At 38.6% G+C, this 24,730-nt stretch overlaps 2 protein-coding genes across 4 annotated transcripts; both read right to left on the reverse strand.

Annotated features, from left to right (window-relative positions):
• Positions 1-387: 387 nt before the first annotated feature.
• klhdc3l (kelch domain containing 3-like) lies at positions 388-8,386 on the reverse strand. 3 transcript variants are annotated; one of them, XM_067602925.1, is made up of 8 exons: positions 8,234-8,386; positions 3,845-4,037; positions 3,670-3,752; positions 3,433-3,511; positions 2,969-3,015; positions 2,231-2,351; positions 1,860-2,049; positions 388-1,140 (listed from the first exon to the last, which is right to left on the reverse strand). In XM_067602925.1, the coding sequence occupies exons 2-8, from the start codon at positions 4,011-4,013 to the stop codon at positions 501-503; spliced, it is 1,329 nt and encodes a 442-aa protein (XP_067459026.1). In that variant the 5' UTR covers positions 4,014-4,037; positions 8,234-8,386; the 3' UTR covers positions 388-500. The 3 variants fall into 3 exon arrangements, with proteins under 3 accessions (XP_067459026.1, XP_067459027.1, XP_067459028.1); XM_067602926.1 differs by lacking the exon at positions 8,234-8,386 and adding an exon at positions 7,681-7,860; XM_067602927.1 differs by lacking the exon at positions 8,234-8,386 and adding an exon at positions 5,087-7,646.
• A 3,706-nt stretch (positions 8,387-12,092) lies between these two features.
• Positions 12,093-16,702, reverse strand: slc10a2 (solute carrier family 10 member 2). The gene is made up of 6 exons (XM_067602929.1): positions 16,229-16,702; positions 15,442-15,560; positions 15,123-15,211; positions 14,817-14,992; positions 14,541-14,698; positions 12,093-13,380 (listed from the first exon to the last, which is right to left on the reverse strand). The coding sequence occupies exons 1-6, from the start codon at positions 16,639-16,641 to the stop codon at positions 13,187-13,189; spliced, it is 1,149 nt and encodes a 382-aa protein (XP_067459030.1). The 5' UTR covers positions 16,642-16,702; the 3' UTR covers positions 12,093-13,186.
• Between the last annotated feature and the right edge of the window lie 8,028 nt (positions 16,703-24,730).

Below are 24,730 nucleotides of genomic sequence, written 5' to 3' on the forward strand. Positions count from 1 at the left end.
TTCAAGTTGTTTGAAGCTTATGGAGATGTTGTGTAGTGGTTGGAGAGAGGCTGCAAAATGGATTTCCCCCTTTTTTGATCACACCTTTTATGAGTGGTTACAACAAGTGTGAGCATACTTGTGCACATTTTTTTTATATGAGAATGAAATGCTATTTTAAACTCAACAAAATCCAACTCCAGAAATCCTGCAAGGACCCTTTCATGTCTATAAAACCTCCAAACACCAACAAAGAAGAGCTTTTTCAACAATATACTACTTTAATAACTGTACAAACTGTAAACTGGACAAAATAAATGTGTGAAAAACATATAAATACACACTAGAACTCCAAATAAAGGTAACAGTATCAAAAAAATATATATTTCTAGATATTTTCAGTCTCACAATGTCTGCAAAAATCAGTAAACGTGAGATGTATTGAAGGTGAAGTGATAATATAACACTGATGTTTTTTACATACTTCTCACATGGAGAAAAGTTTTGTTCTTAATAGACTGTTAAGAGTCAGTCAGGGTCATTTGCCACATAGAGATAGGTCGGTGTCTGGTGCACGGTTTCCCCCCCAGCACCAGCAGCAGATCAGGCAGATGTTGGGATATATCTCCATCCTCCTGGTCGAATAGTTCCTCCTCTGTGTAGCTCCACTGTTTCCTGAGAGCTTTGTTCTCAAACGTCAAACAGTTTCCGATCCGCTGTGCGTCTTTCCCCGTCGAGCTCTCTTTGCTGTTGTCCAGTTCTGAAACATCTCTTAGTGTTTTGCTACCGTAGCATTTGTCTGGGCTGAACGTCTCCAGCTCTATAGCGCCCTCTGACCCCAGGAAAGTGAGCGGCGCTGGGTAGCACTTGTTCTTGAAGGGCTTGGGCTTCCCCTCCTGCAGCCTGGGTTGGAGTCCCGGGCTGGAGCAAAGACCGCTAGTGTTGGACTTGTAGCTGGGACCCAGGCCGGCACAGCAGTGGTGAATCCTATCTGGAGGGTTGGAGCCCGGGAGCGTGGCCACCTGCCCCCAGCTCTGAGAGGTGAAGCTGTACCTCCACAGGCAGTTGTTCGGAGAGTTCTGGCTCTCGCCTCCCCCGAAAAGAAGCATGCAGTCCCTGTAGGCCACAGCTGAGTGGCCCATCAGTCTCGAGGGACCGGACCTGTGAAAAACATCCACAGGTGGAGTTAGCAGGAAGGAACCACGTCTATTGTGTGCATGGGTGTTTTATGTTTTCATGTATGTAACCTCCAGCTGTGATAGGGTGGAAATCCGCAAGCGTCACAGACAATGGCAACAAATACTGTATTGTATTGTATTGTATGATTCTGCATACATTAAAGGATTTGGTAGCAATTCTCTATGTTCTTCTCTGTACTACAAGTTCAGTACAAAGTCAAGAAGTCGTGATATGAAGTACAACAAGGAAGCAAAGCTCTGTAAATGGAACCATGGCGTCTGCTGTACAAGGAACTTCTCTCCTGAGACTTACAATCTTATCGCTGTTTTTACTCTTCGGAGCTGTTTCCAAACAACTTACGGTAACCGCTCTCCTCAGAGAGGAAAGAACATGACCCCCAGTGCTGTTGTGTTGTGTGACTGAGAGTGACATTGACATGTTTTTAATAGTTTTTGGACGACAACAGGGAGGAGTGAGATATATCAGAGTTTAACCTTTAACTACAGATGACAGTAGCTGTCCAGATAAACATCATGTCCTCATCTGGTCTGGTCAGACTGTTACTTTCTAAAAGCGACGAGACTAAACTGTCACATGATGTAAGGGGACATTATTTAAGCTTAAAACTAATAAGTGCAGTTAGGGATCCCAGATTAAGTTTGGGGCGAATGAAAGAGGATGCAGATGAAATCCTTCCTCACTTGGTTTTGAGTGAACTCCATGTGTGGCTGGTGGAGTTCCACCTCCAGAAGTCTCTCTGCTCCCGCAGGCCTTTCAAGCCCCCGAACAGGTACATGCAGCTCTGGTGGGCCATTGCGGAGTGGCTGTGTCTGGGACCTGGGCCTACTGAGCCCTCCTGACAACCACTCAGCAGGGACCAAGCCATGGTATCTGTCATGCATATAAATACACAAGAATCTACAATAAATACACATACTGTAGCTTACACTGTGTGCTCATTTTACCAACGTTTACAGGCAAAAAAAGGTGACTGAATGTGCAACAACAGTCATAATATGCTGCAACAGACCCATAGCCACATTCACACTTACCATAGCAATTTTAAACTCACCACAATCCAAACTCCAGAATTCCTGCGAGGATCCTTTCATGTCTACGAAACCTCCGTACACCAGCATAGAGGAGCCGATCACCACGGCGCTGTGTCCTTTTCTGTTGGTTGGCATTTGGGTCTACATGGATACACAAACACACATAAGAGCTGGCAAGCAACTAGAAACTACTCACTTCTGTTTTTCATATTAATTCACTGCCTTCACTTTTTAATGTCTCTTTATTTCTCTTGTTTAGGTTCTTTGGATCCTTCAGAATTCCAGATTTGACGTCTTTATTTTGGGAACTGTGTGTGTGTACAAAGGATACATCTGGACGGATCCTGCTGGGTTCAAGACAACTGGTTTCTCTTTGCATCTATCAATGTGACAATGTCTGCTTATAAAGCATCTACCAGTTTAGAGTTTAGATCTGTAAATCTCTTTTCATCCAATTTGCCCTGCAATGATTTTGTAAAATGTGTTTGTTTGTCATTTAAAGGTTTTTCTCTTACAAAAATGAGCCAGTCTGTGACATCTGTGCAGATAAACATTAAAGCAATAAAGAAATGAATGAATGTTTTGTCTTTAGAGGAAAAGTTGCTGTCAATCACTGTTGATGCTAACGAGGCTGCTGAAACAGAAGATTTCCTAAAGTCTTATAAGTCTGAATACTTGAACAGCTGAGACCTGAATGGTTCTATTATATCTCCTGTAATATCACATCAACTTATTCTGATATGAAAGGAACTCCTGACCTGAGGGGAGCTTGTCTTTCCCTTACACTGAATCCATTTCTTCTTTGCTGAAACACACACAACAAAAGACAAATTAATTTAAAGGTCAGTCTGGTTCTGCAGAAACACAAGAACCAACAAGTCGTGGTATTTTTAGAGCAGGAAGCATGTCAGTATGTCAGAGCTTCAGGATATTTTTAGCAAATAAACAGTAGAAACTCTTCCCTGACAAAGAATATTTATCAGCATCAATGAAACATGAAAATTGAACAGTTGACATGAACATATAAATTGGTACTTTTTGTTCCAACATTTAAAATGTGTTATTTCAGAAAAAAAAGTAAAGTCAACATGTGGAACTATAGTAGTGAATGTTTTCACACGGGGTTGCAGGAGAGAGAGTAGAATGGACATGCAGCAACAAGCCTGAACATCGGCTGCCAACGTTGGTTACGCCACGCACGGATCTGCACGGAGAAACTCACCGATGTCAAACACCCAGAGGGGACTTCTCCACATGGTGTACGCAGAATCCAGCATGCCTCCGAACACGTAGAGAAAGCCCTGCAAAGGTCAGAGTGCTTAAACATATTCTTAACACACTGACACAGCAGAGGTATGTGATATCAGCAGCGTAGAAGCATGCGATCATGCATGCATTTTTATTCCATTTCAAGTAATAAAGGGGGAAAAAATGACGAGTGATCTTGATGGGTTTGTACCTCATGAGCCACCATAGAATGCTCCTCTAGTTCTTCTGGTGCAGCATCACCAGCGCAGCTCAACTCTGTCCACTCGTTACACACTGAAATATCAGTTCATGAGACTTTATTCATAAAGAACAATATGCAACATATAAAATACTGTATCAATAATGCATTGCATGAGAGCTCTTACCCACGCTGTACCTCCAGAAGTCCTTCAGACAGCTGTTCTCTCTTCCTCCCAGGATGTAGACGTCTCCATCGTAGCTGCAGCAGGCGTGCTTGTAGCGGTCGCACGGGGACTGGCTGCTCTGGGGGAGCCGAGTCCACAGACAGGGACTACTCTGACTCATAACTGGCATCCTCCGCTCTCACTGGACCATTTTCTAAAAGAAGGAACACCGACGTGTTTAGAGAACATATCAAATATAGTAAGAAAAATACCCAGGGCCCTTTCACAACTGTACTTTGTCCTTTTCTGGGCATCAAAATGAGGACAAACTTCAAAACTACTTAGTTACAAAAATACTTGAGTAAATCCCCATTTAATTCGTGGTCACTCCTGTGTTGGACTGAACCCTTTTATCTAAAAGCTCAGTGTTTATAATGTAAGAAATAAAAATGTGCCAGCGTTATTTTGTAGTTATTTATTTATTCAGTCACTCAAGTAAGCAGAATTCACCGCTCTCACCGGGGAAAAGAAGAAACTTGTCACTGGCAAAAAGTCAGAACCTGCTGCTTCAAAAATGCTCACAATGCGTTTGAAACAGCTGTACTGTATTTTGAAACAGTCAAGGAAGTTCAGTAACTCTATATTCATGTAGAGTAATAAATATACAAATGTCAATTAGATGGTAAAGCTGCGCTTCCTTCAAAAAGCCTGGCTAGAATTAACGTCAACTTTCACTTGAGGCTCAAGACAAGTGATGCGTCTTTGATGGATCATTTGTTCTGTCTGTCTGTTCTGTCCCGACCGTTCCCACATTAAAGAATCTCTGCATGTCGGTCTCTGCGTTTGGGTCCGTTCCTGCTAAACCCTCTAACAAAAAGAAAGCCGAGAATGTTTCTTAGTGCCAACAAACCAAACCCGCGCTGCAGTCAGCGTTTTTCCAGAGTATCACAGTGAAGTTGTGCTGCCTCGCCTGAACTATAATGCACCTCGACTGACAAAGATATTTATTAACGTATAAAAAGGAAAAAGAGCAGCGTTACCACACCAAAAACAATAACCTGAGTGTACTTTAAAAGTTGTAAACGGCTCTATCAGTAATATTCCAGCGGGGATGTGTGAAAAAAAAACAACACACTGAACAAGCAGAACAAGTTGGTTTGATAATCAGCAGCTGGAAACACATCATACCCAATACAGTCTGCATCCTGTTGTTGATGTTAGCATAAAGTCAGAGCTGGACCACAACTCTGCCTGCTACCTCACCAAGTACACCACCTCCACTTAACACCTGTCTGCTGCATCAGCACTTTATAAACAACATACTGAGACAATGACAGTCATGAGTACAGTACAGCACAGGACAGGTGAAAAGCTAGCTGTTATCCTTCCACACCTGATGATGATGATGATACCTGATATCCTCCTCATCGCTCCATCTGCTGCAGCCATTGTCAACAATGACAAGGTTGGCATCATATGGCGTCGTGTGTGTGTGTGTTAGTTGTTACGGCTGGGTCGCTGACTCACAGAGCACCTGACTGCTGCTATAGGCCACGTTGTCAGGAGGGAAACACGCTGCCATAGAAAGACTGTAAAGTGCGTCTCTGGGGAGAAACTCTCTTGTCATGTAATGCGCTTGTTGAGTTGGCCACAGTCAGAGTTATTGGAAGTTTTTATAGTTGACTAGATTATCAGAACTATTTTAAAGCACATTTTGGCTGATCCTTAGATTCTTGGACGGTGAATAATACCACATGAACTCATGATATCTTTATCTGTAAACTGCTCTACAGACTCTAAAACACTGATAAAATGAGTTTGACCTTGAGCCATAAAAACTCATTAATGAGGATTGTCTCTGCTGTCAGAAAAAAAAAAAAAAAGAAATCGTTCATTGAGAAAACTTATGAGTCACGTTGACGACCTTTCGCAATATTCATGAAGCTACATGTTAGTGGTGTGTTTGGTTATCAACACAGTAAGTTTCCACACTGCTGTATCTATGACTGAGGAGGTACATTGAGCTTTTCCACAGTGACACCAGTCATAAGTTCTCCTCTCTCGTGGCCTCTCTCTACTACATCTTATCAAAGTGTCACATGAGCAAACAGCTCTGCGGTCGTGACATTGTAGTAACACACCTCGCTCTGCCTTGTCCAAGTACCTGTTTGTCCGCTGCATAAAGAGAGATCTCAGCTTGTTTGTTGTTGGAGATAAAAAAATGTAATATTTAACTAACAGGACAATGACTGGAGGAATGTGGCCATTTAAAAAAAACCATCAATATACTGGATTAATTCACTGGATTAAATATTAGCAAGATAAGAAATGATTAAACAGACACCAGAGGATCAAATATAAAGCACCCCAGTTTCCAAACTTTAAAAATCAATAGCTTATCTTCAGAATATCTACACATCTAAAGATGCGTATCTGTCTGGGATGCTGTCAGTGACACAGGAAGGTTGGAGGAGATAACAGCAATATAACTTTCAGGCATTCAGGTAATTTCTTAAACATACACTCACCGAGCGCTTTATTAGGAACACCTGATGAAATCCAATACAACAGCTCTGCCATATATTCTACTTTAAGAACAGTTTTTGTTGACATTGTCAGAAAGGTGATAATTCTACTTTATGTTTATAACTGAGGTCGTAGCGGGTGGTGGTGGTGTACTGGAGTGCATTAACTTGTTTCTAATATTTTGTCCACCCCATTAACATACATGAGTCGGGCTAAATATTCAATCACTGTTTCCCAAAGCTGAAGGTCATATCCTCATGTCTCAATATTCACACTTGAGAAGCTGGAATCAGAGAATTCAGACATTTTTTCTTTAACAAAGACTCAAAATGAATCAATTAATTACCAAAACAGCTGGTGAATCATTTACTGAGAGGCACTGACTCTTGTGTTATAGTATATTACATTATAATCTAATACTTTTTCTCGTCTTTAAATAAATTTTGAAGTGTCAGCAAAAACATGTTCTATTAAGTGTGTATGTCTGTGTAAAAGCTGGCGAACCATCAAATACATTTGACTGTACAACGATATTACTGTAACAGAGTCATAGAGTTCAAATCTGCAGTCACTGGATGAGGAAGAAGTTATACAGCGGCCACTTTTTATCCTGATATGTCTCCTCATTATGTAAACTAAGTTCTCAGCGGACCTCTATCTACCATCGTACTCACTCCAGCTGCAACCATTAGTCAATTAATCGATCAGTTGCCAGCTATTCAATTAATCGCCAACTATGTTGATAATCGATTTATCGTTTTGAGTCATTTTTTACAGAAAAAGAGTCCAAATTCTCTGATTCCAGCTTGTCAAATGTAAATATTTTCATTTTTTTAATCCTCTGTGACAGTAAAGTGAATATCTTTGGGTTGTGGACAAAAGAAGACATTTGAGGACGAACAGTGATGGACATTTTTAACAATTTTCTGAGCAGGTTGAGGTTGTATTATTACCTGCTTATTCAGTGTTGCCCAAGACTGAACCTGTTATTGAATGATGTGAAAATGACGAAGAAAGTTTTGAAGCGTCATCAACTTTAACAAGATGTGTTATTATGTTATTAAGAGATTCTGACTGGATTTGGTGAGTCACAGAAAACAGATGTTGCAACATCTTTCTATCAGTGATGATTCAAACATCAATTCATCAAGTAGTTTGGGAAAAGTACTACAAGTATCTATCAGTCTCACTTCTGTAATGTTACAGTCATGTTTCCTTAACGGCAAACTTTCTTACTTTAACGTTAAGTTAACTGGCTCATTTTCGTTATTTTTGCAATAGTGACTAAGTTTAGAACAGCGTGTGACTTTCTTCAAAGTCTAATAACTTACCTGCCGTTAACAGGAGCTGATTTTGAAGTCGCTAAATTACTCCATCACGTTTATAAGCATCTTTTCCGTGTGGGAAAGTCTGAGCGAAGCATCTAACAACTAACGCTAAGCTAACGTAACGTTAGCCGTTGGTACGTTGCGTTACGTTACGTTAGTTGTGACTGGCATGACAACCACTTCGGGAGGAATGCGACCCGTTAATTCAGTCCATTGGGAACATCAACGACATACACTGTAAAATTTACCCCAAAAACACTGATGTCAGTAAGACCAAACTTTAAAGTCACATCTGTTAATGTCTTATTCTGACATATCAATGCAAGCAAGTTGGATAGAAGTAAGTATTAACGGTTAAGTTAAAGTAAAAAAAAGAGGAAACGTGATGAACTTTTCCCAGGCTTCTTTGCCGTTTGTAACGTTATTTGCTGCAAATAAGACATAAAACAACTTATGTGTCAGTGCCGATTAAGACATTAAAAAGCCTGTGTTTCAGTGCCGAATTGTTATTAAGCTTTTAGAGAAAAAAACTAGCCGTAAAGTATTTGCTACTTACGAGATCCTCACGGCTCCTCTTCGTCTGAATGTTGTCTCTCTGTGAACAGACTTTTGCTGCATTCAGGGTCACCTCGTAAACTGCGACTGCTAAATTAGGGTCGTGAAAATAACTTTTTCTGTCCTGAGGTGCTTTTTTTGTTTGACATAACTGCAGGAGTGAAAAGATACAAAATATCCTTACTAAAATATAGGTTTCAAACAGAAGTACTTAACAGTGATTTTTATATATCAGAAATGTTTAGGCTACAAAATGCACTCTACTCAAAATCTGATACAGTAAGCTAACAGAATTACTTGGCTACTAGTTGTAGCTGTAGTTATAACTATATAACTATAATTATAAGTAATTTAAATGGTAATTAGAGGGAACAAACTGCTAATTTGTCCACAAGGGTGTTTAAGGGTACAAATTACTAATTAATGTGCACAAAATATATATATATTTTCAGGGCACCGTTTCTGCTGAAAGTGCACTTAGCTTACCGATAATTAGCATCAGTGTTTGCTAACACATTAACCATATAAACTTGAACAGTTTGAAATCTTGTCATTACTGTTACCACAGCTTTATCTTACCAAGTATATTTAATTATGATTTATTTATTTAACAAACACAATGCAAAGTAATTAAGCTAATATTACTGTAAAGGCTGTTTCATTTATAGTTTGCAAAGCTAACCTGTTGCTGAAGCTAAAGGAGGACAAATATAGCCGTATGTAACCATGTTATTCATGTAGAATACAATATCTTATATATTGCAATAATTAATACACAGTAGCTTTATCAAGACTTGTTGCTAGTTATGTCTTAAATGTGTTTTACATTTAAGCCAATTCGCTACCCTGCTACTTTTGATTGCCAGCTGCTGAAACTTTTATTCCGTAAGCTAATTAAAATGTTTAACATCTATTTTTCTAAGTGTTCAAAACCTGCTACGTAAAAGAAATTAAAACAAATACAGAAATTAAGAAGAACATATATGTAAATTTACTTAACTATATAAATTATTCTTTATATTTAGCAGATACTCCACTCAGAATTATATATGGTTTTGTCAACACAAAAGCAACTTATCATAGGGGAAATTAATTAATTATAGCTTGGTAGTTTCAATGCAGAGTCAACATATCAAACACCAGATATACACAGTTATTGTAAAATATTTGTGCTAAAGGAACTGCAAACCCACTGACACAGCTGTTTCTTATTCAGGTTTGAAGTTGGGTGGAAGTGTACATGTTGAATTACATGAGGTCACCAAACTTGACAAACCAATACAGATGATCAAAGTACAACTTCTACCATCCAAACAGGTGAAACAAAATAATAAGAGGGTCAGAGAGATGTCAGGTTCTTGAGGGGGAGTCTAATTAGACACAATAAGTGAAAAACACCTGTGTGGGTGGAATATGAGTGAAGGGCTGTGATCTCTGTTCATAATGAGAGACAACTAGTGGTTCAATTTCTGACTCCCTTAAACCTCTGAAATATGTCCGCACAGTGTTTCACTGTTTGAAAAGGTAAAAGAGAAGTAAATATACAGGATGTCCAAGATATTTTTATTTATTTATTTATTTTTTCCCAAGTATTAAATGTTTTTTGTTTTTTGGGTTGTTTTTTTTTTTTTTGCAATCATGGTCACGTGCTAGCTTGTGAGAATTCCCAGCATGTTCAACAGTAAGTGAAGGCAGCTGTAGTATACACATCAGGAGGAGGGGCGGCTGTGAAAGGAAGGGTGTTGGTTTAGCAGGCTGAAGTGTATCTGAGGCATCAGCACTCACTGAAGTGTGAGTTATGTCACAGACAGCTGAAGAGATTTATTATCACATGACAGCATTGACTGTGGACGTGGTTTTGCTGTCAAAGTTTGGACTTTGAACAACAAATTAAATTAAATATAATTATTTTATGATTGGGAAGCATTATGTTTCTGACCTTGTAAAAGGGACAACGTGGTCTGTAAATGTTAACATTTGACCGCATTGCGTTGGAAGACATAAATCGACGTGTGCATGGTTGTCGTAAGGGTATAAGGGTCATCATCGTTTCAATAGTTAAAATATTCTCACAGTAAATATTTGGACAGTTACACATTTTTTTTTGTTCATCAGGCTCTGTGCTTCAGAACATTCAATTTGAAATAAATTAATTGTGTTGTGGCAGAAAGAGGTGGACGACAGAGGAATCAGATGGTCGAGACACAGGTGTCAGATGGGGAATCTCTTTTATTTGTCAACAGCTCACCAACAACATAGACAGAGAAAATCCCAACATTACAGTCTCATCCTGTTTTCCCAGACTCTTAGGCACCCTCAAATTCTAAAGAAGAATAGGACATTTATCAATTTCACTTAACTTTGGACTTTTACCAAATTTGAATAGGCGTCTCTGCACTATGTGTGTGTGTGTGTGTGTGTGTGGTATTCTGCCTCTTTCCCAATATTTCCAGATGTCTCCTGTTTTTGATTAGGTGGACTGACATGTTTGGCATCGGTACAGAACACCGCGACGTGGCACTCATTCCAGTTCACAGTTACCTGACTCTCATTCCCCTACAATTGATACCACATAAAAGTACCAAGTTCCAGCTTTAATTTGAGTAGGTTTACATCAGTATAGAAAGAACAGTGTGGGAGATGTAGTCCTTTTAATCTGTGTTTCCAAATTGCAAGGTTCACAAGTAATTGGACACTTGGCTATTAAATGTTTCTTGGGCAGCTGTTTGCCATTTCAACGTTAGTTTGTGCACAAAAGAGCTCACGCATGGCTCAGCGCTGATAGAGACTTGCCATTTAGATTGAGGTGGAGTTGTCTGTCAATATGAGGAGTAAAGAGGTGATCATGCGAGGCTTAAAAAAGTTATATGGACTAATGGAACAAAAATCCACCTCAGTCAGAATGATGGAAAGAGGACATTATAGGGGAAAAAAGGAACAACTCATGACCCAAAGCATAGCACCTCATCTGTCAAACATGGTGGTGCGTCTGTGATGCCTCAGGTATGTATGGCTGGCACATGTGGCATTTAAATATATATGAGGATTATGTGCTTACAGTCAGCCAAATGCATCAAAACTCATTGGATGACATTTTATCACTCAGGTGGACAACCGCTCTAAACATACGGCCAAAGAAACCAAAGAGATTTTCAGAGTGGTGGAAAAGGTGGAATATCCTCGACTAACCGAGTCAATCACCTGGTCTCAGTCCGATTGAGGTGTATTCCACTTGCTAAAGACCAGACTAAAGGCAGAAATGACAAGCAAGAGCTGAAGATGTCTGCAGTGAAGCCCTGGGAGAGAACCACCAGGGAAGATACCAAGCGTCTGCTGATGTCTACGGGTCCAAGACTTCAGGAAGTTATTGACTGCAAATGATTTTCCACAAAATATTATAGGCTTTTGAACCCCTAAACCTTGAGCACTGTGTGTTAAAAGGCCTATATCTCCCACACAGTTCTTTCTATATTGATGTAAATCTACTCAAATTAAAGCTGAGACTTGGCACTTTGATGTAGTATCCTTTATTTTGAAGCACAGAGCCTGAAGAACAAAAACTGTCCCAATACTTACAGTATGCGCTGTACATTCTTAAATTCACTTCCACATCAAATAAACATACAAAATAATATCTTATATTTTGATACCGGTACTCATATTCTTATCAAAACATTAATTATTACAATAAAATAGACAACAAAAATGTAAAAGGTTTTTTTTTTTGACAAAAATACAATATTTCAGAAGGCACATTTCTAAAACTGAATAGGAAAGCAGAGGTTTTGTAAAATATTTGAAAAGTCAAGGAAATGCAAGCTTTCAATAGACTGAAAGTAAATGAGTAGAATTGCAATCAGTTATTATACAATATGCATTTAATTTATTAAAATACAGTAAATAAGTTGAACATTGCATTCTGTAGTTGTCACATGTGCACAGTACAGTGGACCAATAAATTAGTTAAAGTGTGAATATGTATCATAAATATTCAGGGATTTTATCCCTTTTTCTTCAGTTTGGACAGATATGTAAAACCACAAACCCACACATTTCAAAATGCTAAGAATCAGCTGTGCTGAGTAAAACTGAGCGATTCATGAGCCTCAAAGACTCTTCTATTTATTTGCTATTATATATGAGGTATACAGTGAAATGAAGAACTGCAGGAGCAGAGAACACACAGCAGAAGTTTGTATCTTCTAACTCAGGGCCCAAATGCCAAAGCTGGTCCTTAAAAAACAACAACATGAGAATAGAGAATATGGATTAAAAAAAAAAAAATGTTTTACAATAAACACATTATACTCTGTGACCAGTGGCATTGATAACTCACAGCCTGTGAAACATCACTTCAGAGGTGCAAACAGTTTCTCTTGTCTGACACAACTTTGAGTGGACAGCTGTTATATTGACCATTTTTAACTTCATGTTTCATTACCGTTTGCTGTTTTTGACTGATGGGATAGATCCATGTCAAAGAGTTAGGATAATAATATTGCATCTCTTTGAAATTGGAAAATCAGTGACAAAAACTTCTAACATTTATATTCAGTTTTCCATTCATTCGTCTGTTGAGCACGAAAAACATCTGCATTTGGAAATACACATAAATAATATTCGGCATCCAGTTTGAATTCTTGATATAACATGTAGAGGGCACTTTAAGAAAATAAATGCATGGATCAAGTTGTAGTAAATAATTATATAAAACTAGGGGAGACATTTGGGAACCCCCTGCTCTTGCGAAACCTTCAGTAAGTTGGCAGTAGATCAGGACCTGTAGTGCACACCTCCGGCCTGCAGAGTGCAGTGCTGTCTTCATTGGTGCTGTGGCCCTTGATGTTCATACCATAGACTGTATATAAAGATTTATTATATATATATATATATTTATATACAGTCTATGGTTCATACTGATAGTCAAAAGTCTTTTATTTGCAGGGCTGTCACCTCACAGCTGGGTGTTGCTGTCAAAATGCTTATTCTTCCCTTCACTGTTGCCATTCTCATCAAATTCAAAGGCACTATTTTCCACTGCATAGTCCTTCTCTTTTGCAGGTGCAGCGTCACCATCTTCTAGCGATGGAGACTCACTGTCTTCCTCAGATGAACCACCACCACAATGCTTTTTATAGACTTGGTAAGCTGTGGAGTAAAAATCAGAATCAGAAACACTCATCAGTCATCTCTACATACATCTTTACAAACAGCATTAAAATCAACTGGGGTTTAATGCATAAACCTGTTCTCTACACAGTTTTCCTGTCATCTAGGGCTTGTTTGGTCTTGTTTTGGTCTCAGCTATTAAATTTCCCTCCACAAGGTCAATTTGTGTTTATTGGACTACATTTATACACTACAAAAATAGCAGTCAGCTGAGTCATTTTTAATGTGCAGTCAGACTGAAATTTGGGACTGACAACAACATTCGACAAAGTATGATTTATATGGCTTCTTATCACATATTTTACTGTCATTAACCTTGATCACTGTCCTTGGACTCATTGCAGCCGAGCAGCATCCCTCCTTATACATGCAAACAACTAATATTTTATGAATGAGAAGTTGGTCAAACCCTCCCTCTCAAGGTTGGATCAATTTGCAACTGGAAGTGAACACTGTTAATCTCGCTTCCTTCCTCATGAAGGAAGGGCTAAATGTATTGACTTAAGAAAGAAGGAAACCTGATCATGTCGGAGAACACCAAGACCTTGTGAAACGGCAAGACAGCAGCCTTTTCATACCAAGATATAACACCATATCTGATTCTCTAATTCAGAGAACTGAGCACCGACCAAAGTAATGTCCAGAAACATCCAACAAGTACTTAAAGAAGATCAAGATCCCACCATGCAGACCTAACTTTCCCCTATCTCTTGATCAGGCAGATTTTCCTTCTTGGATTGTATCTTAAGTATAATAGTACATATTTGCACAATGTTATTATCATAAATTGTGAATATAGAGGCTTGTGTGGGTTACAATTCTGACAAAGTGTTTTTGTGGAGGAAAGATTTTGTGAAGAACTGTGGAAAATGCACTTGCCCAGATTACGTCACAATATGAGAAGTAAGGATAGATTAAATAATAATAAAGGGTATTAAAGACATTATTAACAAAATAGCTTAACTTTGTAATCATACCAATAGATGTGGTTACTTTTTTACTGACATAATCAAAGTGTTCTGTCAAGGTCATTCTTGTCAATGTTTAATCAGAGGAATTTAATTTTTGACTAAATAACTACGTATTGTGACAAAGTTTCCGTCCTTAATTGCCTCCACGTCTACATGTTAAATGCTCACCTCCCACAGCCATGATTGCCACCACTAGCTGGAAGATACTGTAGATGAGGGGGAAGGCAAACATGACCTCCAGCTCAGCAGGGCTGAAGGACAGCTGGACGATGGTGCTGCACAACTGGGAGTTCTGGAAACCCGTCTCCAGTGCAATGGTTCGACACCTGAACGAAGCATGAAATGATGAACCACCACATAAGTAAGTAAATATTTTAGTATTTCTATTTATTGATATAGTAGTGGTTTCAAAAAGATTACATCACTACAATGCTGTAACCTTACCTGTGCCAAGGTTGGCCCACAAAGCGGGCCATGAAGAACCCCAGGCCGAAACCAATGAAGGGGTAGATAGTTCCAATAATCCAAAGGGAGGGGGCAATAGTCCAGGAGGACTGGTAGAGAATTCCTCCAACTACAGCTATGATGATAATGAGACCAAAGCCTGCAATGGACCCAACCTGTGTACAGCAGACACATTATGAAAACTCAGTCTGGGATTTTTCATTGGATAGAGGGCAATTTTTATCAGATTCACAGAATTTATTTGAAGACGGTTTAGAAGTCACTGTTTGAATAAAACGTTCCTACCTTGAGGATCTTTTTAGCCACGAGGGGCCACCTGCGTTTAACATAAATTCCCACAGTAATTGGGATAAGAAGGGACACAAGAGTGATACCTGGGGATACACAAAGTTCATATCATCACAATTCTGTCATTATAGGAATATAATAAACCTTCATAGTGCTTTTGGAACAAAACTACAACTTGACAACACAAGAAAACAATAGATGTGGAAGCCACTAAAATAAACCACTCATAAAAGAGACAGAATTCTAAAATAGGTATTAGATAGATAGATATTTTCAGCTCTGTCGATTAGTAATCAACCATGATTTGTCTACTTACCAATACTGTCATATGGGATCTGGATCGTGTCAGCGGAAGTCCAGGTGGCGGTGTAAATGAGTAGACAGAGAGGCATCATCCCCAAGGCCAGGATAGAGGAACAGGCTGTCATACTGATACTGAAAGGGGGAGAACATGAACAGTGTGTTGGTCAAACGAGCCCGAGGTGATTGTGATAGTTGAAAACTGCAACTCATGCTGTGTCAGTCTCTTTATCAACAGATATCCTATTGAGGTTTTGCTCATGGGGGCCCAATTTAGCCCAGTAATTTGCCCATATACAGAGTAGTAGCTTAGGTGTCCTGAAAATGATTCCTCACATGGCCCCCACTTGTACCCAATATTAGCAATTAGTAACCCACATATAAATATCAGTAACTCATGTTGGGTGTACAAAGACGCAATGGCTGTTTTCCAGTTATCAAATATATAAATTGGCTTTTGTTGCGCATAAAGTCAACAACATTGAAATTTGTGATGACTGAACATTCAGCTGTCACATTGGTTTTCTACTTTATGCTGGGAAGCGTAAGAAATGCTAATCTACTCTCTAGAAATGTGGTTATATGCTATGTAACTGTTGTGCTGACAAATAGAAAGTTTTCCTTTTTTAAAGTGAGATGAAAAGTCTGTTCCTCCTGCCAAACAGATAGTTCATTAACAAGAAAACCACCCGGTGTGTTGGGTGAACAGGTTAATTAGTTAGCGCATGAGCATTTAATCATTCAACCAACACATCATTAGCTAACATTATCGAGTGAGCCTCTCAGCCCAGCTGGTTTCCTACCTTAGGTCCATGTCTCCATCCAGCCAGTAGCAGATAATATTAGAGCCGGAGCCTCCAGGACAGCAGCCCATAATGATGATGACAACAGCCTGCACAGGCAGCACATCGAAGGCAAGTGATAAGGCAAAGGCTGTGAACGGCATGATGCCAAACTGGCAGAGGAAGCCGATGCTGATGCCCCAGGGTTTCTTGATGTGGCCCCAGAGCTTCGTTGCATCCACGGTGCAGCCCATGGAGAACATGACCATAGCCAGCATGACGGTGAGCACTGAGCTCAACACCAGGCCGAGTATTTCATTGAAATTACTGGGAGGAACAACACAGTCTGTACCTGAACAGATTGTGGCAATAGAATCGCAGGTCATAGGTACCGCAGTTGTTGCCTTGAAAGCGGACATTGTGAACAGTGTCATGTCAGAAGACTGGAAGAGAGTTTTGAGAGTTTTCCTCAGAGGCTTGTATTTCTTACAGGTAGATTCCACGAGACGACTCCAGTTTCTCCCGCTATGATATCCAAGAAGATAATGGTGAACCAACTGTCCTGCTCACTGGTCTTTATGTCTAAGCTGCTACAGCCCAATGCAACTGGGCGGGAGAATCAGGTGAAAGAAAAATAAAAAATTAACCAGTCTTTTATGTTTTATGGGGTCAGTGTTCAGAAGCACATGCATATAAAAAGAGAATCATTTTGAAATCTGATTGCGCCATGGCTCAACCTTTTATTGTCCCATTAAAACTTTATTGGAAAGCTAATCAGCATCATCATCCTAGGAGATGCTAGCAGTTTGAACACCTTTGATGCGCAAGGTATTCTTTGAACAACGCCTATAAAAATTACTCTCCTTGGCCTCTTTTTATTGTTTTTTTATAGACATGAAAAAGACATTAAACAGTGGATGTAATGATGACTTTTGGCATAGATCGAAAGAAACTATATATAGTAAGAAGTAAAACCAAGTTTTTACAATTGATGTAAATTAAGTTAAATCTGAAACACAAAATAAATTATTAAAGTTGACACAATAGCTGATAAAAGTCCATTTCCTTGGGAAAACCAAATAAAAGGAAGATTCCAAAGTATTCGCAACATGGTTGTAGAAAAGTATCAATCATGCAAAGATACACAAACATTTCCAAGGTGCTGAATATCCCTCAGAGTACAGGATGGCCAGTCAGTACACGGCTGTAAATCTACAAAAGCTGTCTGAGTGAGAGGACACGCTGACTGAGCTACAGGTGACACTACAACAAATGCTGCCCAGGTGCCCTGTCTACTTTTTAAAATTTTATTTTATTATATCTTTGGGTGTAAATTGATTGGACAAACGAAAACATACTTAAAACAGTGTTAATGTCCTGAATTCAGACTTCAGTTCAATCAAGAATAATAATAGGGAAAAACTCCGAATGCAAGGAGCTGATAAACGTTAGACCTTTCTACATCGCCACTCTGCTGTAATTTCTGCTAAAGATACATTTGCTAAATATTGACTTAAAGGGGACACCTATGCAATAAATGATTTTGTAATTGCTGTAAGTTAGATCAATTTGTAGAAATGTATTCCTACTCTGTCTTTTTGGCTTTTAACAGTCAAAAAATCTTAATCACATAATTCACTATAGTAAAACCATAAAACATAAAGGTCCTTGGGGGTATGAATACATTTTATATGCACGTGCCAGGTGTGGAAACAATAAAAAAGGTTAAAGTGTGATCAAAATGTCTTCATTCAGGTTTATTTATTATAATGTTCTACAGCTGATGTTTATTCTCTGCAGCTGTGAGGCCGAGGAGTGCACGATTCTTACAAATAACTGCAAAAATTTTGCTTGTATTCGATTGTGTAATTATTCTAAACATACTTAAATTTTATCATGTAATAAATCCCCACTATCCAACAAAAAATTACAAAATTGGGTTGCTCTTACCTTTCCAGGGTCCTACTTACTTTAGTGTTTACCTCTGTCTGAAAGAGTGATGCTTAACTATAAAGTTAAAAGACAACCAGCCGGCACCAGCTAAAGAATGTGTTAAGCCAATATGTAGCTGCATTTATGTAAGTAAATGAAGCTCATTAAGAAAAAACTCTCCACTCATCGGTCACGTGTTGTAGATTTTCAGACTTAAACACGTGCAGTAAAGCGATGGGGACACAATGAACGCTATGATGTAATCTGTACAATTTAATGCAGTCCAACGTAATATCCTGCAATCAGCACACGCTTTATGATATATAAAACGTTTCTGTTGAGACGCTGCCAGCTCAATAATGATTTTTAAACTTGTAGTGAATTGTATTTTTAGGCTAGTAAGTAAGTAAAATGGGCAGTGGACCTGCGACCTGAGTTTGAATAAATTCTAACAGGTGCAGAGTCATTGCAGGGGGGAAAATACACAGTGAAGCAAAATTTGAATAATCCTTTTCACAGCAGACATTTGACTCGCTAAGCACAGTTTAAATAATAACCTTTTTAACAGATCCTTGTCACTGCAGACATTTTGACTTGTCAGAGCAGGAAAGTCATGCAAAGGAGTCATCATTACTGTTCCACCTGTGCTTTTCTAACCCTAACCTGCTTTATCAAGTCAAAATGTCTCCTATGAAAAAGTTCTACAAATCTGATTCATTTCAGAACGAGAAAGAAACAATTGCTTTGATTCGGGTTAGCAAGATTAATTCAGGAAGCAAAACAGAACATGTAAAGTACAAGATAGAGTTTAAGAAAGAGAAGAAAAGAGAAGCTGATGATGCTCAATAAGCCAACATATCAGTCAAATCCAAAATATGAGGAAGTCTGTGTTGCTGTCAAGTTCATTGTGAACAGAGCAGTAAAACTTTGTGTCTTTTGTGCATTAAAAAAACGTTGGCAATATGGGTGAAGTTTAACTTGCATTTTTTATTTGAGAAACATTTGTGTAAAAACAGTTTTTTTTAGCCCCCAAGAGGAGGCCCAACGTTTCACACATTTTCAGTCTCCAAAAGGGGGGTGACAGAAAAGTTTTTCCACAAAAAAAGATTTAATTACATAGTTAAAATTCTTAAGGTGTCCCTCCTCTCAAAAATGTGTCTTTGCTCATTGTTTGCTTAACTTCAGTTGGATGTTTTACTTTCACTGTGCAGAATGATGCATGTGCAGAGTTTGACACTAAAATGCTGTTTTCATATTCATCTACTGAAAGTGGAAACTGTACCTACAAGCATGACTTGTGACATCATAATTAATTTGGCCACTCGTGGTCCAATGTGCAAGTTACACAAATGTGATGAAGACATTTGAAGCAGGAATTGACTTTTCAGTGAAGTAAGAGACATATCCAGTGGTTAAACTTTTTCTTATATTCATATTTTCATATTCATAGACTCTGGATTTTTGAATGAGAGAGAAAGAGGGAGCAGAGTATTTGTTATATAGTTCAAAAAATGTCTGGAGGGAAGCTTTGAAGTTACACGTATTTCTTCCCCCTCATTGAATAATCCAGAATATTTTTTTCAGATATTTCTAAAGTTAAACTACTGAACCGTGAAGCGCTCTACTATATTAAAAAATCCATTGTCAGTTTGTGATCTGGAGGTTTCAAGTTTCCATATAAGTTCCATACTGGAGATTTAACCTTAATCCTACTGACCGGGGTCCCTGCAGACCCCAGAGGTTTACTTTTCTCATATCTCACAGGTTCTTTATTCTATCATCATTCTTATCACTTCATATCATTGTTTTCTGTTTCTGTTTTAATAAGTGCTTTTTAAAAATACCAATGTATTGGGGTGCTGGGGGACCCCAGTCAAAAGCACCCAATTCTGCCTATGCAGTTTTAATAAATGGAACTAAACATTAAGTGGAAATTTGTGTTTGGTAGATTATTTCTTCTTTCTAAATCTTAAACCATTGGAAAGCCTGTTTATTTCCCTTTTTAAATGGTGCCACATTTGTAAGGAACATGCATTTGTGGGATGAGCAGAAGAGCTGAGTATGTGGGTTGCGCCCATGAAAAATATGCCAAATCTTCTCTGCCAATGCCAAACAGCAATATGCAAATTAACTCTAACTTTCGTAAAATAATAATAATATTTTTTTTTTCAGATGACATTAATTACATAACTAATAATGTTTTTAGAAGAAATAAGTCAACATTTTGCTATGATGGTTGTTTCTTACAGTAGTTTATTCGTCGAGTCTACAGTCGAAAGTCCTCGTATGTTAAATATGTTGGCAGGATGAAGGTCAAGGTGAACTGCGAACGTGAAACAGCCTTCTAGTGTCAAACTCTGCACGTACATCATTCTGCACACTGAAGTTCAAACATCTAAACTGAGGAACAATAAGCAAACATTTATGAGTAAAAGGGGACTTTGAGTTAGCACAATGCTTCAGTTCTGAAACAAAAGTTTCAGCACGTTTTGTCACTTACCGTAATCTTTACTGAACCTGGTTACCGCGGCAACAAGTTGCTGATCTAACCTTTGCATGTGGAGATCAGGAGGAATTATAGAACAAAGTCTCACAGCTGTTACGTCATTATGTCCATGTTATGCAAATTTTGGTGACTTTTCTTAACATTTTTACAAATTTTCCAAAATGTTCTAAATTAGTTTTTTATTCTTGAAAAATACATTTTTACAATTCCAAACATTTTCAAGGATCTTTATGACAAAGAAGAGGAGGAAATCTTATTTGTTTCTTGTAATTATACCAACATCTCCAAATGAAAGTTGGATTTATTTATTGATTTTGAAATGATACATAAGCCACATTTTTAAAGGTTTCCTGTCGGATTCACTCACCGTTCACATCTCATAAACCGTAAAGGTGTGTGCAGTGTCTTAATTCTCTCTGTATGTGTAAATCAGTGCCGTGGTATGAAAGAAGGGGATAGTGAAACACTTATGGTAGCTCTTCAGAGAGATTCTTATCAGTCTTTATCTGTCGACTTTTATCTCTTCTTCTCCATCTGACTCGTCCCTCGTTCCAGCTGCAGTAAATTTTAAGTATCTTTCTGCTCCTAATGCGTGAACAAGTGTGTGAAAGGTCTGTGACATGTCATGGCTGTTATCATAGGTGATCTGATTCCAGATAACGATCAATTCTTATAGGTCCATATTTCACAGTGTTCTTGCAACACTGTGAAATAAGGAAACAAAGATAAGACGCTTTTGGTAAATTGTCCCACTGGCTAGCTCGTCTTTTACATAACAAGAGGACTTGCGGGGAAAAGAGGAAAAAAAAAAAAAGAGGATACAAAGATATTTCCAGCATGTGACCTTGACCCCTTCCTAACAAGCTTCTATAAAAAAAGTTTATGACTGCATGTCTGCTGATCTGTCATGTGTCGCTCTGTGGACTGGATGGTTCTCCTCTACCTACAACTGACTGAATTACTTACTTACTAAAAAAAAAAAAAGCTTGTGTGACTTGTTCCTTTCTGGGTTTTTATTGTACAAACACTAATTTGAATTTTAAAAATCTGGACGATACCATGAATAAAGCAGAATGTAAAAGATAAATATCAATTACAACCGAATATCAGCCTATTACTAGTAAGTAGTAGTTGACAACTAGTGATAATTTCAGTGAGTAATAGTGAAAGGACATATGATTAAACAAACAGAATAAAATTCTTCTCGAGGCAAGTCAATAAAACATGGAAGGGTTCAATGATGAGGAATATTTTTATAGGCAGTTTACTCTAAATACCAACAGAGGAAAATAGAATATAAAGAAGCTTTTACAGAATTAGATTACATTAAATGGATTTTGCTAAAAAAAAAAATGCCAATAAGAAAAAGGTTTTAAGTTGAAAACCTTAAGGATAAAACTTAAATGGTGGTTACATGGTTACAATATACAAAAAATATTTATTAAAAAGTCATTACAACGAAATGTGAAATGCCAATATTCACCCAAAATACATAGTTTCAAGAACCAACCGATAAACAGACAAAGTTGGTGACTAGCAAGTGACCACAGTGGAACATTTAGCAGCTAAAGAGCCAGATATTTCCAGCAGGAGATGGTGGAGATCAAAACAGAGCTAAACAGAGTGAATGTTGGACTTAGAAACACAGCTCCAAATGAATGCAAGCTGTGTGTGTAAATATGTAACAGATTGCCAACAGGTTTGCCATATTAGCTTAGAATGTTATAACATGTCAATAGTCTTGTGGGCAAAATATCATTTATTGCAGGTTTAAAGGACCAATGTGTAAGATTTAGAGGGAACTATTGGCAGAAATTGTGTATAATATTCATAAGTATGTTTTCATTAGTCTATAATCAACTGAAAATAAAAAATTGTTGAGAATGAGCCCTTTATATCTACATAGGGAGCTGGTCCTCTCCCACAGAGCCCGCCATGTTTCTACAGTAGCCCAGAACGGACAAACCGAACACTGGCTCTAGACAGGACCTTTCACAAGTTTTGCGGCCACCATAAGTTCTCCTGCACGCTTGGAAGGGGAGGGGAGATGGGAACGGTATTCAACTGATTGCAATCTACAACCTCACCACTAGATGCCACTAAATCCTTCACACTGGTCCTTTGAAGTAAATCAAATAAATGCAAGAAGATGCTCACAGAGCAGTCGGTAAGTTGATCAGTAGACAACTCTATTAATCTCTAGTCAAGTCTGTAGTCTTGGCCCAAATATAAAACTATGTTTTTTTCTGTAAATTATGTTTGGAAAAGCATATTATATTAAGGCTTAAACAATTATGTATGATTCACAACAACAGATCTTATTTTTAATGCAGAGAGTGTTGCATTATGGGTTGTTTGTAGCCTTATTATTTCTAAGCTAACAGATTTCTTCAAGTCAGAGTGTCTATTAGAGTCAATCAGCCCTAAAACAAGTGTTTAGGAAGCCCAGTTCAACCTGGAGAGACAGCAGTCTCACATTTTGGCAGCAGCATGTTGTCGTGGCAACTCCGGTTGCCAGATATCCTCCACCACAGCTGCCGGCGAGATGACACAGTAGCAACCACTGCTCCGACAGATGCCAGACGTTTTGGAGGATGTCTTTCTAAAAAAAAAAGTCCGACCTGAGAGAGTGACTGTGACATGTAGTTGACACTTCTAGTGGTACCAGCAGCTGCCGGCGAGATGCAACCATCTGCCAAAGACCTGCAACGTGCTGATAGCTCCCGCTGTTTGTCACAGATGTCAGCCAACTGATTTGGAGGATGCTGCTCTCAAAAGATGACCCAAGTGAAGGGAAAGCCGCAGTTATCACAATTAAAAGCATACTGAGCTTTTAAAGGTGCAGTGTGTAGAATTTAATGGCATCCAGCGGAACGGACTTGTCAGAAATGGAATATAATATTTATATAATCACCTGAAAATAAGCATTGTTGTGTTTTTGTTACCTTAGCATGAGCCCTTTATGTCTACATAGGAAGCAGGTCCTCTTCCACCATGTTGCACCGCCATCGAGTTTTTCGTGGCCACCATAGGTTCTCCTACACGCTTGGAAGGGGAAGGTGAGGGGAGGGGTATTCAGTTGGTTGCAATCTACATTCTCGCTGCCACTAAATCCTACACACTGTGCCTTTAAGGGCATATTATAGTAGTCACAGGTCCAGCGTAAGCTACTGTACACCATAATATGTAAACTATCTGTGACAATAAGCTCCTGAGAAGCTTAATTATGACACAAAAAACTCTATATCACCTGTTGTCCATTAACACTCAGTGAGTCATTTGGGCAGGTTTATCAGTTACCCAGCCATCCTTAATTAGTCATCAGTAACTCTTGAACCGCCAGCAAGAGCAGAAGCAAGGCCTGAATATTTACTCACACCATAACACTGAATTCAGCCTTCTGCAAACTTTCCAATTAACTTTGTGATTATCCTTACGTTTAAAAAACACATCCTGTCACGGCTAGCAAGCATGAAAAACCACGGAGCCTCCAGGAGAGCTTGCATGGTCGGTACACTGAAGGCCAGTGACGAGGTAAAGGGTCTAAAGTCGACTAAAAATGGACACTGAAGAAAATGTAATGGAAGCATAAGACTGAAAATAAGACTAAGTGAGCTCTCTTGAATTTGAATAAACTACTGTAGCTTCTCCTTCTTAGGTAGAGATAATAAAAACGGTCAGTCTCAGGTTAAAAAAACTTTATTTTTTTATTAAATATTACTCCAGGTCCATCTTTTATTTATTATTCATTGGCCTCTTAAAACTGGACAACAACATCATCAACATGACGACTCATCTCAGGTCGAACAGCACTTTGAGCACAAAATTGTAGCTTCATTTCAAAATTGTTAGTTGTAATATGGTTTTCCCCATATATATATATATATATACATATAAATAAATAAATGAATACAGGCTATAAACACACCATTAGAAGGAAGCAGAGAATAACAGGGTTTAAGTCAGCTCTTAAATACAGTCAGAGTTGGGGCACATCTTAGATCCTCTGGTTCCATAAGTGTGACCCACTGTGGGTAAATGAAGAACTGCACCGATCCAACACCTTCGGGTGAGCTGAAAGGTAG

The sequence above is a fragment of the Thunnus thynnus genome, chromosome 11 (genome assembly GCF_963924715.1).
Source record: "Thunnus thynnus chromosome 11, fThuThy2.1, whole genome shotgun sequence".
Lineage (NCBI taxonomy): Eukaryota > Metazoa > Chordata > Actinopteri > Scombriformes > Scombridae > Thunnus > Thunnus thynnus.

Excerpts from the sequence above, each read along its gene's own strand:
- klhdc3l (XM_067602925.1), bottom strand. The coding sequence starts at position 4,013 with ATGCCAGTTATGAGTCAGAGTAGTCCCTGTCTGTGGACTCGGCTCCCC. Across the intron at positions 3,753-3,844 it reads CTTCTGGAGGTACAGCGTGG|TGTGTAACGAGTGGACAGAG; the intron begins GTAAGAGCTCTC and ends CTGATATTTCAG. Across the intron at positions 1,141-1,859 it reads TGGAGTTCACTCAAAACCAA|GTCCGGTCCCTCGAGACTGA; the intron begins GTGAGGAAGGAT and ends TGTTTTTCACAG.
- slc10a2 (XM_067602929.1), bottom strand. The coding sequence starts at position 16,641 with ATGACACTGTTCACAATGTCCGCTTTCAAGGCAACAACTGCGGTACCT. Across the intron at positions 14,699-14,816 it reads GTGGGCCAACCTTGGCACAG|GTGTCGAACCATTGCACTGG; the intron begins GTAAGGTTACAG and ends TGCTTCGTTCAG. Across the intron at positions 13,381-14,540 it reads GGCAATCATGGCTGTGGGAG|CTTACCAAGTCTATAAAAAG; the intron begins GTGAGCATTTAA and ends TTTACTCCACAG.